Source organism: Phoca vitulina, unplaced genomic scaffold (genome assembly GCF_004348235.1).
Source record: "Phoca vitulina isolate PV1807 unplaced genomic scaffold, GSC_HSeal_1.0 scaffold5, whole genome shotgun sequence".
NCBI classification, from domain to species: Eukaryota; Metazoa; Chordata; class Mammalia; order Carnivora; family Phocidae; genus Phoca; species Phoca vitulina.
In genome coordinates this window covers 11,759,569-11,775,658 of record NW_022589708.1, presented here as the reverse complement: position 1 = coordinate 11,775,658, position 16,090 = coordinate 11,759,569, and the positions used below count along the sequence as shown (strand labels likewise).

At 46.2% G+C, this 16,090-nt stretch overlaps 1 protein-coding gene across 1 annotated transcript in view; it reads left to right on the top strand.

Annotated features, from left to right (window-relative positions):
* UBAC2 (UBA domain containing 2) overlaps positions 1-15,830 on the top strand; it is a 177,079-nt gene extending 161,249 nt beyond the window's left edge. The window contains exons 8-9 of the mRNA XM_032402695.1: positions 2,173-2,295; positions 14,581-15,830. Of these exons, the coding sequence (XP_032258586.1) occupies positions 2,173-2,295; positions 14,581-14,688 (231 nt within the window). The 3' untranslated portion in view covers positions 14,689-15,830. The remainder of the gene's footprint in view (positions 1-2,172; positions 2,296-14,580) is intronic.
* Positions 15,831-16,090: the final 260 nt, after the last annotated feature.

The following is a 16,090-nucleotide window of genomic DNA, read 5'->3' as shown; positions in this document are numbered from 1 at the left end:
AATCAATAAGTAAAATATTTTAAAAATAATAATACTGATGCATCGCAGTGATTTTTATCTCCAATAATGCCTGTTTTGCCCTTGAGGTCTAATTCATTTGACATGAATATAGTGACATGACATCAGGTTTCTTCTATTAGTACTTCTCTGATACTTCTTTTTCCATCAAGTTGTCTATGTTTTTACTGATGTTTTAGGCTTATTGTTGGGGGTGGGTAGGAGACATTTCAAAATGGAGAATTTGTCCATGTATATTTATTATGATCACTAGTATATTTGAATTTCTTTCCACCAGTATCTAAAACAATTCTGTATAATGTCTCTCTTTTTAATTTCCCTAATTTTTTTCAAATCTTTTTTTTTAACAATATCTTACCTTTTTTTAAAGTCTTCCTTCTATATCTTAGTCATTTAAAAACTTCTGAAATTATAGTTGTTTTCAGTTGTTACACGTTTAGGTTTGCGGGGGGCACCTAGGTGACTCAGTCAATTAAACATCTGCCTTCGGCTGAGGTCATGATCCCAGGGTCCTGGGATTGAGCTCCATGTCAGCCTCTGTTCAGCAGGGAGCCTGCTTCTCCCTCTGCCCTTCCCTCGCTCATGCACTTGTGCACACTTTCACTCTCTCAAATAAGTAAATAAATCTTTTTAAAAATTTAGGTTCTTGGGGATCTAATCCTCCTATTTATTGCACATACTGAGTCTTACTTATGATGGGTTTTTTCCTCGTGGGTTTTGAATTTTGGATTCTAAGTGTTTCCCAATTGGAGTTTTATCTATAAATCCCATGTAATCCCAGGGTAAGAGAGTGGTCCTCAAGAGTAATTCTACATTTGCTTCTGCTTGGGTCCTCGGGTATATCCAGCTCTATCTCAGAACCAATTCTTACGTAATTTTTGATGGGTTCTTAAAACACATACTTATGTAACTTCAACCTCAGATTTCTCATTTCTTAATTCTCAGGCCAAGATTCCTGCCCTCTCCCTCAGCACACCTTTTGGATTTGTTTTTTTCTCATCTCTCTTTCACTGAGGGTGTTGCCATTTGAGGGCTGTGCCTTTATGTGGGTAATGAACTCAGAGTCACTACCTCTTTCAGACCCAACACCTCATCTCCTGAACCCAAATAGATGATAAAACCCAAATGGGTTCTAGGTTAGCAGGATGTGCTCACCCTTTACCCCCAACCTTGCTTACTGTTCTGGTTTTCCAGAGCTTGTTTCTGGTACCTTGGGACCTCCATTTCTTCCTTTTATGTTCAGCTATGCATGTGAAATATTTTTTTATTTTGTTTAGCATTTTTAGGTGTTTATAGTAGGAAAAACTTCATGTTGTCTTAGTCTGTAATTTTCCTAAATCTAGAAATAGAGATTTAAATTGATAAGCTAAAATATTGACAGATAGCTAAAAACATGAATTTTTGAAAAGCATCATGCAGTGCACATTTTTCTTCACATGGTGGCTTTTTTCTTCATTGATGACATAGAATAAGCAAGAAATGACTTTGCCATCAATCTAAGTTATCCATAGAGCCGCTCAAGAGGCCGGTTCTGATCCTTACTTCCAAACTTCTTGTCCCTTTGTGTGGGTTTGCCTTTGCATGCTCTACCCTGTCCCTCAAGCTGGGTTTTATCTCCGCCTGCAAAGGCCCTCTAGTAAGCATGCTCAGAATTTACTTAACTAAAAGGAGAAGGAAGGGAGAAGGAGGAGGAGTGGGAGGAGAAGAGGAAGAGGAGGAGCGTTTTAAAGAGTGGCTGTGGAAGCTCCGGGTTCCTGGTGAATTAGCAGTGAATTAGCCTTCTCTCCATGTCGTCTTCCCTGTCCCATTGGGCAGAGCCCCGAGCTCCTCGGGCCAGAGGAGGTGGGACGGGGTCAGTGGGGCTGAGGTTAAGAATGTTTGTGTGCATCCTCTGTTGCCTTCCAGAGCCAAGATGCACAGATAACTCCGGCAGTACCATTACCTTCTTTCTCTCTGGGCTCCTCCCGCGTGTTGATTTCATCCTGTTGGTTGAAGGGTGACGTGATACTTTAGGGTTTGGATTGCTTGCATTCAGCAGATCAATATGACATTTTCCCAATCTATGGATGTGACTTCATTGCAAGAGAAAGCCCTTCCAAGCATTAAGATGGTTCTCCTTCTGTGTCTGATCACTGTGTATTGGTCTGTTTTTAGGGAGGAATGATCAATTGGAATCGTCTTTTCCCTCCTTTACGTCAGCGACGGAACATAAACTATCAGGATGGTCGGCGGTCAGAACAACAAGCATCTCCTCCTCTCGAGGTTTCTGAGGAGCAGGTAATCAGTAACACTGGTACTTCTCCTAAACCTGTGTTTCAGACTCGAAGCAGTTTTGCTGAACAAGACTTGAAAGAAATCAAGCATATAAATACAAAGCTTTTGATGACAGTTAAGCTGCTGCTGGTAACAGTGACAGACACTTGGACTTTTATCGGCTACTGTGGGTCTTAAAGTTTGAGGAAGGCATGATTTGAAAAAAAACATTGTGATCACTTATTTTGAAATATATAATACTTTATATATACAGGAAGCTACTGACGTTTGTTCTCTATAAGGGCTAGGAGAGAACAAGACAAGGACAGGGAGGGAGTGGTGCTTCTCTGGGTATAACTTTTGTATGGTTTTGACTTAGGAATCAGGTTAATGTTTTACATATTCAAAACACAAATCAACAATAGGGACAACCATAAAGTAGAAAGAAACAAATAAATGATCCAACTGTATTTTAAATGAATAACATAATCATAGGAGAGGGGGAAAAATTAATTTTAGTAACTTTTGAACATAATATACCCTCAGTCTAAAGAAAGAATTGCAAAGAAACCTTAAGCTCTTCCTAGGTGTATGTTCACAGTAGTATGAGTACAGCAATTCTGAAATTATGTTGTATGTGTTGTAGATTTGAGCAAATGAGGAAATAGGTTGATCTTACTATAGAAGAAGGAAAATACAAATTCAGAACAGGGGAGAGCAAGGAAGAACCCTGTGGGGTTGGATTGGAATTAGAGGTATCAGCATAAACTCATGATTTGATAAGTGTGCATGTGTGTGTGTGTGTGTGTGTGTACATACATGTGTCTTAGCTCTGTCAGCCCAAAGCGATCAGAAGCGATGGCATCCCAGTAGCACTGACCACACCTAGTGCCCAGATGTAGTTTCTAAATATGTTGGCCCACTGACAGAAATGAGCCTCTTTAGAGAAATGAAATGGTGGGTCACAGGCCCAGGGTTGTGAAGGAACAAGATGACCCTGGACCACCATGCAAGGAATTAAGGAAGTGCTTCATAACTAAGGGAGCAGGCCCCAAGGACACCAGAGCCAGCTTGAGGGGGCCCCACGACCAAATTGGGGACATAAGATTTGGGTATCAAATAAGGACAGGGGCGCCTAGCTGGTGCAGTTGGTTAAGCAACTTTTGGTTTCGGCTTAGGTCATGATCTAGGGTTGTGAGATCGAGCCCCACATCAGGCTTTGCGCTCAGCACAGAGTCTGCGTAAGATTATCTCTCCCTCTCCCTCTGCCCCTCCCCACACACACATGCACTGTCTTTCTCTCTCTCTAAAAACTAAGTAAATCCTTTAAAAATAAATAAATAAGGACAGTACTTAATATAATCCACTGGACGGGGGTAATCCATGAGTTCATACTGATATTAGGAGATGTGTGTGTGTGTGTATCTCCACAAAGGAAAAGGAATGTAAAGTAATAAATAAGGAATGATTGATGGTATTAGAAAATCATAATTTTGCAACTATCAGAGCAAAAATCAATTTAGGTATAAATCATCAATACATGAAGAAGAACGGGCTATTTATATAATCTCAAAGTGTATCTCCCCACAAATTGCTTATTAATTACCAAAGGAAAATAGTTAACTGTACAATGGAGAAACTGGACACCAGCTTAACCAAGTTATCAGAATCATTATACCAATAATGGACCAAAGAGGCATTGTGGGCATGCCCTGAAAGGACACATCAGTTATGTATTACAATAAAAAATCCATAACTTTGATCGTAAAGAAAAAGCAGATAAACCCAATTTGAGGGACATTATATAAAATACCTGACCCATATTCTTCAACAATACTGCGGTCACAAGCTGTTCCAGATTAGAGACTAAGGAGGCACGTTAACGATCCTAGAATGTGCTCTGTACCGGAAAACATTTTTGGTGAACAGACATGTGAGAGTCAGTTGGTGCAATTGGACTGTGGATTAGATCATAGTTTTATATTAACGTTAAGTGTCAAGGACTTGGTATCTCTATGGACTGTGGCTAGGAAAGAGAATATTCTTGTTAAAAAGTACGCATACTGAAGTACTAAGGAGTAAAGGGACATGGTGTAGGCAACTTCATCTCACCTGTTGCAGGAAAGAATAAGAGAGTGTGGATAAACAGAAAGTAGCTGTGGCAAAGTAATGGTGATCTGGATGAAGAGCAGTTGGGTTCTTGGTATTGTTCTTGAAACTTTTCTGTAAGTTTGAAATTATTTCAAACTAGAAAGTTAAAAATATCTGTGAAAGAAGTTCAGAGCATCGCAATAACAACACTTTTAAATTTCCTTCTGCGTATGTTGCTTTCTTCTCATCAGACAAATCAAGGGCAGCATTTCATAGCTGGTCACACTGTCCAGCCCTGTCCCCAGAGTACACAAAGGTCCCTCGGACCCAGGGCACCCGGTCTGGGCGGGGCTCCCACTGCCACCCTGGATTAGGCCACCATAAATGCCTTGGAAAGAAACCAGTTGAATGTGCCTGATGAATTGATCCAGCTTTTCCCCTCATGACTTCTCACTTAAACTGATCATTTTAGTAGCTCCTCAAGACTGAGAGGTGGAGGAAGGAGTTAGTTCTCCTCCACCTCCATTAGAGAATTTCTAGAAAAATGGTATTCCCATAGATATGAAAATAAAGCCCAATAACTCAACCTGTTGTAAGATATTTATGGTAACAGATTAAAAAATAAGCTAATACTCTCCAGGTAAAAAGAAGGAGAGTTCTCTTCTGTTACTGTTTACTTGCTAGAACCACAAGTCACATTCCTCACAGAGCAGCCATTGAGGATATGAGGTATTTAAAGGTGAGACAGTTCTTAGTGTTGGCACTTTGAAACAAAAGTGTCAAAACACGGCAATGAGAATGTGTGTAATTGAAGTCTTCAGGGTGTTCTAATGAATCATTTTCCTTGATCCTCCCAGAATGACAACAGGTTAACACGTTGTCAGATCCGTTTCAACAACATTTACTTCCTTGCTCTGGTATGAAAAGATGTAAATACATCAGAGGCTGTTTTTAACATACGCTTCCTTATTCACTGATTTTCAGTGGTTGTTTCTTGTGTTTCTTGATTATTGTGAACATGGCCATTACAGGCTGTCATTTCATTAAAACACAGATTCTTCCCATTGTTTGTTATGTAGACTCTTGGCAGCTCCTGTGATAGGTGTTAGCCAGGCTGTAAAAGAGAAAAAAAAAATGTTCTTGCCCTCAGGATGTTTACAATAATGTTTAGAAATATATAGTTAATATATATAATCTCTTGGTTAGCTTGTTGAGGCTAGACACTATCTAAAATAATATTTGTTAGTAATGTAATCAAATAGCTTGAATGAACAAGACCTCTTTATGCTTAATTCTTCAATTAAATGTGCTGTATCTTCATTTAAATATCAGAGTCATGCTATTTATTGCATTAAGAAACAATAATTTTTTAAACCAAGAACAATAAAAATGATTGAGGTTTTTCTGATGTAAAAAAATACTTCAGGAATTTTAGTGAGTCCTTTAAGATAGGAAAGCAAGGGATATTACAAGAAAGAATGTGCATCTCTTACTAAATCTAGTAAGAGGCATACAGCCAGAGAAAAATTTTGCCACTTTTTCTGCTTTTGCTGTTGTTAAGTTTCTGGATTTTTGGTTCTTCCCAACCTACTTTTACTATTTTTCAACAAGTGGACTCACAACACCTTTGCCAATTCATTGTCCTTTGAAGATGCCATCCCAGCTCCTTTTAAGAATCTGTTGAAACCAAGTGCCACCCTGTCAAAACTTTTTAACAATAAAATGTGCTCAAATGTCTACTACCTTAAAAATAAGTGTATACATTATTCCATTTCTCTTTTTTTCTTTTTAACCAGTGATTCTCGTATTACACCTATACTCAAAGTAACAATGAAATTTTGTCCTATAAGCATCCTATTTTTTTTAAATCAAAGTTTGTCTAAATTTGTCTTTCTCAAACCCTCCCAATCTTAGGAAAGTGACTCTTCATTTTTTTCTTAATGGGATACATGGGTAAAATCAGACCGGGAAGTTAAATGGGACTAAACCAGAGCTAAGGCTCAACAGAGGGAAGGTAAACTGTTACCGATCTCAACATCCCCCCCTTCCAGTCACGCCTCTTTTCCTCCTCATCAGCCAAGAATTATCACCTATCTGCTCTGCATCAGGTTGGCCACTGGGCTGGGTTCCTAAAATACAGAGATAAATAAAGCATCATTTCCTGCCCTCACATGGTGCAGAGCCCGGGGTGGGGAGCCAGGCCTGGAGACAGCCCCAGTCAACTCTGCACAAGTGACCTGGGGCCATCGAAACTAAGAAAGGACTGCCAGCGCCGGGGGTGGGGGCAGCGGCCTGTGTCAGCATGTGGTGAAAAGTGCCTTACATGTGGGGAAGCACGGGTGGGTGAGGTTGGAGTGGAGGATGACCTGAGGGGCCGGGCAGGCTCCCCAGCGCCCCGCAGTGCTGCGTGAACTTCCACTTCTGTGTTACAGGCATTAAGGCACCGTGGCAGGATCCTAAGCAGGGAGTTACGTCATTGGGTTTCCCTGGAGGTCATGGAGGAAGGAGCGTGTTATAACCGTAATGACGTATGTAACGTCTTCCATGCCTGCCCAGGAAATGTGCTTACAGCTGCTTACGAGACTCCGGCCCCGCTGCTCTATAACCACGTAGTACGTTTATTATACATGAGACCTGTCATGTGGATTCCATTCCTGTCCTCTGAAGTATTCATCGACCCAAGTAGAGAGAGAATGGCTTTCAGCACAGAAGACACTTCAGTGTTAGCTGGGAAATAGCAAAGTGCATTTAGTGTGAGAGGATCTTAATCTTAGGTTCTCTTCTCTCTTTCCATCTCAGGAACCTTCATCCCTGTCACTGTAAAAACCCACCTCAACTCCAAATACTCAACCTTATACAAACAGTCCCCTCACTAACATGTTATGTATTGGGGGTACTTTGTACTTCTGCTGTGCGTATTTCTAATTGCAGTGAGTTGGGAATTGGTCCAGCAGTGACTCAAGTTTTGTCCGTTTTCCCTGGTGGATGGTGAGCTCCGTGAGGGCTAGTACCATCTCTTCCTGTTTCCCCCGTGACACGGAGCCTGACACACAGGGTGCCCAGCAGTGGTTAGAGCAGGGCTGAATGGGAAGGTGTGATCAAAAAGGACTTGTTTCCACTTACAAATGCGTTAGAGAGTGGTAGTACGTGGGACTTTCCATCTGAACGCCTAGATTAGAAATAGGTTTTCTAAGAGAATACCAAAGCTAAATGTGTTGGAATGAAATATTGTGTGGCAGTCGAATAATTAATCAGCTTTTGGGAAGCCTCATTCTGTTGGGTATTCTAAAAGATACAAGCAGCAGAGCTCATCCAGTCTGTCATGAGGGCCTCCTTGGTACCAAAGTCGGAACCAAGCCGAAATGCAAAAATAAGGGGCCTCTGAGCGGGTGTGTAGCCGACAAGAGCATACAGTAACCAGTAACCGCTCACTCAGCCAACAGCTGTGATCAGAGGGGTCAGCACTTCTGAGGAGGGGAGTGGTCAGGTGACGGTGGAAGAGAGGCGCACTGATCCCCAGGTGATCTGACTGTGCACTTGCGGCCGGGTGGCCCGGAGGTCATGTGACCGTTACAGGGACAGGGAGGGAAGGGCGAGCCCCATCTCCTGTGACTTCTCCGGGGGTGCTCCGCCCGGCAGGCTGTGCACGTGGCCTGGGCAGTGGCCCGCCGTGAATGGGCAAACCAGCATGGGATTGGGTCAGGCATCTTTCAGGTAGGCATCACTTCCTGCAAGTGTCAGAATTTGGGAAGTAAAAACCCCCAAAACCATTTGTTTTTGACGCCCTTAGCTAAAGGGAAGTTAAAGAAAACCACAGTCCTACTTGAACAAAACAGCAGAGGAGTATGTCACTGGGAAGAATTGCCATGCATTTCATTGGAATGAATGTCCTATTTCACTAGTGTCAAAAAGTAGTTGAATTGCAGGTAGAAGGCCAAGGTAGGGTTTCATTTATTCCCTTGAGTAAGAGTGATCTTGAGCTAGTAGGCACACATGTCCCAATCATGGAGGATTTTTTTTAAAAGGAGAGGAAAACCAATATGGATTTATCTCCATCTCTATAGGTTTCTTGTTCAGCAAGGTCTCTTTAGAAAGCGTATTAAGGGAAAAACACATTCGGCCTCGTTTGCAGGCCGAGGGCTCTCCTGTGCTTCTTGCTCCTGGTCAAGTTCCCGCACCCCACTGGCCCACTGGGGGCCTCAGGCCTTGGCCGGCAGCCACCAGCAGAGTCCAACACCGCTGGGGGGCCCTTCCATGTGGCAAGGCTAGAATCCCAGTGCCAACCTCTCCTTGCTGTCCCCTACGTCAGATTACCTCTGAACCTTGCCTCTCGAAAGCCAGGCCTTCCACCACAGAAAACAGGCATCGGTGGTGGTCCATTCGGGTACAGTTAGTTTTTATGAATGAGCGATGTGGAAGACGGGAAAGCATAACACGCTCTCTGGATGTTAACCCAACTGCACCTGTTTTTTTTTTTTAAAGAAATTAGAGAAAAGGATTATTTAGGTGTTTAGACCAGAAACCCTGGTGAACTCTTCTGATGTTTTGTGGTGAGAAGTTTTAGATAGAAGCTTCCCGGCCGTGCACAAGCAGAAGGAGGGTACTTACTGCGCTCCGAGATGGGGAAGGAATGTTGAAAGGAATGCTTTCCAGAAAATTCTACGGGGCGTTTTTTAAGTTTCCCGAACAGACAGACTCCTGTGAACCTAGCTGGGCCCAGACTGACCGAGACGCCAGGTGTGCACCTACTCGTGTCTGGGGTTGCAGGTTCTTCTGCCACGGCCGCAGTGCTTTACCAGCTTTATCATTTCGGCCCCAGGCTGTTTAGTGGCGGTCAGTTCCTTAAAGAACTCACATCGCTAAACTGACCCCTTCTCTAACCACCACTGGGCACCTCCATGTGCCAGGCTCTGTGGTTCTGTGTTGGTGGGGACACACGGCAGGCGTGGTCCTGGCCCCGGTGTCACCAAGCCAGCTCACCACAGGCACTTCGCACAGACCCCTGGAGCCGCTGAAAGTCTGTGAATGCTCGTTGAATTAATGACACTCCTGCGCAGGCACAACTTGATTTAAACTGATCAGGGTGTATTTTCGGATTTTTATCTAGTCAAGACCTAGAAATGTTACATGGACATTTTCTCTTCCTTTGGATGTTCTAATAGCTGGACTAAAAAGACAGGAAGCAGCCTGTAAAGGAAACAGATTGGGTTTTCAGTGTGATTTAATGTGTTTTGTGGCTAATATATATGCTGTGGATGGGGAAGGAGGTAGAGGATCTGTAAATACCATGATTTATATAATCATCAGAATCGAACATTTGCTAGAATTTATACAAATATAAAGTAAGGTTTTCTAAAAGTCACAGATCATGTGGGTTTTTTTTTAGAATTGTATGCTTACCTTTTAAAAAGATTTTTCCTATCTTTTTTACTTGGGCCTCACCCCATTAGTTTTCTAGGCCAGTTCTTCTGTGGGCTGTTTAATCACTAGAAACCTGTAACAAAAATCATCCTTGTGTTTATGTTTAAGCGTGGCTGTATTTGGCTACGGTGGGAGGGTCGCGTGTGGGTGAACTTGGCCGCGAGCCTGCCTTTCACCAGCGTTTCACCAGCGTTTCACCAGCGTTTCACCGGGTCCCTGGCTGACTCTCCCGCCCTGAGACTGTCCTAGCTGCCCCCTGCTCGCTGGGGCCCCCTGCAAACAAGCGTGAGTTTGATTGTTGCGAAAGACACATCAGTTCTTTGACCAACAAAGGATATAAAACAAGTAAAGTGAAAGCAGTTAAAGTGAATGCTGAAAACAAAACCCCGAGGGTGGTTTTGTCAGGTTGTGGGAACCTCTGAACTGAGGCCAAGAGGGTCAGAGGGAGGGACCCGCGCACCTGGGCCAGTCCCTCTTGGGTGGGGTGAGAATTATCACGGGGGCAGTGCTTACTGAGCTCCTGTCAGGGCCCGGGGAGCAGGCTGGGCTCTCTCATCCCCGCTGTGGCAACACGGCGAGCCCGCCCTCTTCGTTCCCTGTCCCTCTGCGTCCCGTCGTGTCTGGCTGGTTACTGTCCACATTCCTCAGCCCAAGCATGCAACTCTGTCGTCCCTGGGGTGTTCACTGTCTGCGACGCTAGGAGAAACTTACAGATACACCTTCTTAGTGTAATTGTTCAGTTTTTTAAAAAGAACTGTTAGCATGATTTCTACTTTGTAAGTTGCTTCATCTGGTTAAAGTACAGGGTCGTTCAGCCGGGAAAATTGTCCAGTCACACTTGTCTTCTCACCCCTAAAAAACGCAGAAAGCTCTGAAGCCAGCTTGGCCGCCAGAGGACGCGCGGCCAGCCGCCACCAGCTTCTGCCTGCAGCCGACGCCGGGAGAAACCCGGCCCGCTGTCAAAACCAAACTCGGGAGGGCGCCTCACAGGCAGAGAAAGCTGGTCCCTGGGCGCCGGGCCCGCTTCCGTACCTAGGGCGCAGCCGGGCCGCCGCAGCCCGGAGGGGTGCCCTCTAGGGCGGGCAAGCGCTGGGCCTGCCCGCAGCTGCCTTGGTGGCCCGTGTGGCCAGCCCGTCCTCAGCACCTTCTGGACTCCGAACCACAGTCAGAGTCCGTGCACGGGAGACTCAAGGACCGGCTGGGGGTTGTGGCCCAGCACCCTCGCTGCTCCCAGCTCCCTCACGGCTCACACGCCGTCAGCTCCAGACTGTGAATCCTGATTTGGCAGACAGATTTATTCCCACGGGCCAGGTACGCAGAAGCAGCCTCGTTAGCTCTGCTTGAAGTCCTAGAGGTGACAGAGTGGTGACCGCGAATGCCGCGTTTGGCACGCTCTTTGAAGTCGTAAAGAACGGCCACGGTGCTGGGCGGTGTTGTGTTCGTGGATAACAGAGAGAAGGCGGTGGAGCGGCCCACCTCCTCACCGGCCACAGTAACTCCACTAAAGAGGGTGGTTCTGAACCGGAAGTCACTGGAATAAACATCATTAAAGCTTATTTCAGTCCAGGGAACAACGTAGGAAGGATTGCCTGCATTGGACGTGCGTCCAGCCCAAGTCCCAGAGCCTGTCTCCCCGAGCGTGCTGGCCGGGGGTGGAGAAAGCAAGGCGTCGTACTCAGTTTCAGGTCCCCCCAAGGAAAGAGGGAAGTGTGGATTCTGGTAATCACATGGCAAAATTGATGTTTCACGTCTGGCAGAGCCTAAAATAGATGATCAGACAGATGACTTGAGTGTTAAGAAGAGTGTTGTGGTCTGTAGGCACCAGCCTTCTCCTGCTAACACAGGATGTCATCGAGACATCTGACTACATCTTGTCACTCTAAGGGATACATTGGTGACATGTGGAATGGATAGAAACAATATGAAGTGGGTTTTAAACTGGTTAAAAATCTCTAAAACAAACTGTTGGCTAGCCCCTCAAGAAGCAAGGGAGGTCTCACATGAGTTCTGGGCCCTGTCTCTGATTTTTCCTGCTCGACATTTTCATCAATAATAATTCGAGTGACCTTGTAGAGGTTTGCTAATCACATTTGGGGATGATACAGTTTTGAGGGAGCTGAGTAACCTAGGAGACAACAGAATTTAAACTGAAATTAGTTTTGGTTGTCTGGGAAATGACCAGAGGCCATTTAACAGAGATGTGTGTGGTCCTAACCCCAGAAGAGCAAATACAACCTTCCAGGGTAGGATTTGAGAAGCCTGGCTTGAGAGCGTTTCAGGTGGAAATACCTGAGTGTTTCTAGCAGGCCACACCAATATGATGTGGTTGCACGCACGGGCACACACGCGTGCACCCCGCAGACGCACTGCCCTGCTGCACGGGGGGCTGGATGCTAGGCCGGCGGCCGCGGGCGAGCACTGACGGGAGCGCTGCGCTGGAAGGTGTCAGGTCCGGAGGCGCAGGAATGAGGAAAGCAACCACGGCCCTTGTCCTCAGAAGGCTCATGGCACAGTGGTGGGGAGCGGTCCTCCCTACAATTACAGGGAAAAGTCACAACCATGGTGAGCACAGGACAGAGGTCGCTGGAGCCACAGAACTTCTCTGGGGTTCCTTCCAGTCTGGGAGAATGGGAGAGGGCCGGGTGCCCCCAGAGCCAGCGGATGGAGAGGAGCTAACCAGGCCAAAGGAGGAAGCACCAGCGGTGATGACTCCAGGCCAGACCAGGAGTCGGGGTGCCGGCCTAGAGAAATCAAGGGGGGTGGGCAGCCTTCAGACACTCGAAGTGCTTCACGCAGAAAAGGGAATAGGGTTGTTTTCTGTTATTTCAAAGGGCAAAATTAGGACCTTTGAAGTCCCACGGATGGCAACTAGTGAGAGGCAGATTCTTCTTTGATTGAGGAAGAACTTTCCATCTTGGCCAGTAAGTGGGCAGTGTTTGTGGTATTCTGGGGAAGGTGGTTCTTTCCTTGAGTAGGAAATGAAAGCAGAAGATTCCTGCCATTCTGTCCACACTGTCCATCAGCCCAGGGCCTGGAGTCGGCCGTCGCCTGCGGCACCTCAGGTCTCCCACGTGTGAGGGCCATGCATCTCGCTCACTCGCTTGCTCGCGGACGGCCCTCTCCCCAGGCCCCGACGGTTCCCTTAGAAAACAGGAGTCAGATGTCTCTGACCACAGCCCACAGTAAGCAGGGCGCACAGCATCCATATGTGTGAATACGGAGAACTGAAATGACGTTTTATGGAAGAAAGACCCTCACTACAGGCATTTTTTCATGCTAATCCTAACCCACCAAGCGTTCATGACACACTAATGAGGGATCACAGCCTCAGTTTGAAACACAGCAGCTAGAACCCAGCTTCTGAGAAGTGGCCCCTGCCTGTCGGCTTCCTCTCCACAGGATCAGCCTCTCTCCCTAAGGCTCCTTGAGGAGTGAGGGCTCTGGCCGTGTGGGCAGCCTCCTCCCCTGCCGCCTGCCTGGCTCTGCACCTCCTTCCTCCCTCTCCTCCTCACTTTGGCCCCTCGACGCCCTGCTCCCCCCGCGCACTCTGCCCACACACACCCTGACTCCCCTAGCCGGGGAAGGAGGGCAGTATCAGGCCCTTTCTTTCCATTTTTGCACCGAGTGCATTGTTTTCTGCAGGAGAGATTAGAAATGGTGACAAAGTCCTCAGTCCACAAAAGCCTCTTTAATCCGCATGTGGTGAAAATCTCAACAGTTTGTGTCATTTTTCATTATATATTACTGCAAATGTATATTTCAACCTAAGTACAAAGAATAGATTCCTTTGGCTGGTCTGGGGCCATAAATATTTTTATGATACATTTTTATTTTTTATTTTTATTTTTTTAAAGATTTTATTTATTTATTTGAGACAGAGGGAATGAGAGAGAGAGAGCACATGAGAGGGGAGAGGGTCAGAGGGAGAAGCAGGCTCCCTGCTGAGCAGGGAGCCCGATGCGGGACTCGATCCAGGGACTCCAGGATCATGACCTGAGCCGAAGGCAGTCGCTTAACCAACTGAGCCACCCAGGTGCCCTGTGATACATTTTTAAATGGGAAAATAGGTTACCAATAAACTTTCGTGGCACTGCCCACTTCGTTGGAAATTGTATTGTGAAAGGACAGGAAACCTCTGTATTCACAGATTCGGGATTTGTGGTCAAGAAAATGCAAGCCTCATCCTCCCTACGCTTGGCCAGGCCTCAGCCCACTTTGTGCGTGTGTTCTCTGCTGCTGCCCAGGCCAGGAACTTAGCAGATGCTGCAACTCATGGGGAAGCTGAACGGGGTATGGGCATCCGGAGGACCTCCTCTGGCTGGGTGATTCCAGGAACCTGCACACGTTTTTGTCACTGGTGACTGCCAGCGTCAGAAACAGTCTGCAGTTAAGTGATTGTTCACATGCGCAAGGAAGTGCGCCTTGAGAAGTTCGCAGGAATCCGATTCGATACTGAAGGAGTGTGCAAAGCCGTGTGAGCGCAGGGCGGCTTATATAGACGGGCTCGTCCACCCTCTGCTCGTCCTGGCACGTCGCTCAGCCCTTCGGTGCTCGTTCCTTGTCTCTAAGATGAGGATTAAAGGAGATAATTGGACCTATTAGCTATATGTTAAATGTCTTTAAAATGTGCCCGTTCAAATTTTTTTTTAAATAACATTTCACACTAAAATGAAAATTAGGGTCTTTTTTTTTTTTTAAACCTTTCCTACAAAACTCTCACAAGGAACATTTTGGGGGCTGGTGGGTTAGTAGTCGAGTCGCCAGCCTCACCGGGTTTCTGGTTGTTTCTGTTTTCAGGTTGCCCGGCTCATGGAGATGGGATTTTCCAGGGGTGATGCTTTGGAAGCCCTGAGAGCTTCAAACAATGACCTGAATGTGGCTACCAACTTCCTGCTGCAGCACTGAGGGTCCTGGGTGGCTGCACAGGGACTGGGCGAGCGGCTGCGTACCCACAGCGGGCGCGGCCCCGCCGCCGAGGCAGCCCGGGCCCCCGCGCTCTCCCGGGCGGACGTTCTCCCGTGCTCTCGCGGGCAAACTGGTCCCCGCCGCTCCTCCCTTAATTCCAAGGCCATTACCGGTTAAAAAAAAAAAAAAAAAAGTCTCGAAAATAAGTTTGCCATTAAATCAGCATGTATTTTCTATCTTTATTTTTTTATGGGGCATTTTCCTGAGTTTGGAGAATCATCACTCATTCCTGATGTGTTTAAAATGCATTCAAACTGCAGATTTCTGTAAGCAATTGAATAGCACCCCCGATGGGAAATTACTGCTATTGTAATATTCTTTTCACTGTAATGTGTCAGCCTACATTGTATCTGGTCATAAATGCCGTGACAGGGCAAAGAGGAATGTTATTCAGGAAGAGGGTGGCAAAATACTCCTTATGGACTTTACTCATCACTGGTTTTTTTCCCCACATTTGCTTTCAAACCCCAGTGGCTGCTCGGTGTCCACCTTTCCTAGGGGTGATGAGCAGTATGGATCTGCTGCACTCAGTCTTGGCCAGGCCTGAGTGAGGAGGGAGAAATGGAGAAGCAAATCCTACCCCACACGGTTCCAGCCCATTTCAGTCCAGGGAATCTTTCTAACTCCTCCTCACTTCCATTAAAGAAAGTAATGATAATCAAGTACTGATGCAAGGTTCTGGAATACTCTATGAAACTTAACTGCGGTTCCTTTTACTCAGAATATGTACAGTTAGCCTCTCAGGCTGGGGGTGAAAACAGGACAGAGCAGGGGGTCCCCTGGAACAGTGCGGGGCCCAGCCCGCGTGCTCAGCGGCGCACCCAGTGCGGGCCCAGCCCTGGAGCGGTGCGGGGCAGTGCTCGGGATGTTGGGGACGGTAGCATGAGGCACAGGAAGGAGCCACAGGAAGGAGCGAGGCAGAGGTGGGCCGTGGTGAGCGGGAAGGGATCTACAGCAGGGAGACTGTTGAGATCAAAGGCAATTATGTGACTCTCGTGTTCTGCAAAAGGAGCAGAAATGTATCAAATTGATGCAAATTTGGACAAGTGTAATACTTATAATAAAGTTTTTAATGTGTTTTACTTTGTGGTATTTTTTTATTAGACTTACCTAAATAAAACTTTGTTCTAGGCTATATACTTTACCACGAAATTTTTTTTTTCTTTTTTTTGCCAATGCTCCTCTTTCTTCAGAAGATTTGGGTGCTTTTTTTTGGAAGTGAGAAAAGCCCCTTTGTTCCTGTAAGACTGGCCCCGTGAGGCCCCATCCTTAGGCTTGTTGGGGCCCTCGGGCTGCTCAGAATGGGGGGTTGAGATGACTTTCTGGGAGCCCAGCTGGTTGC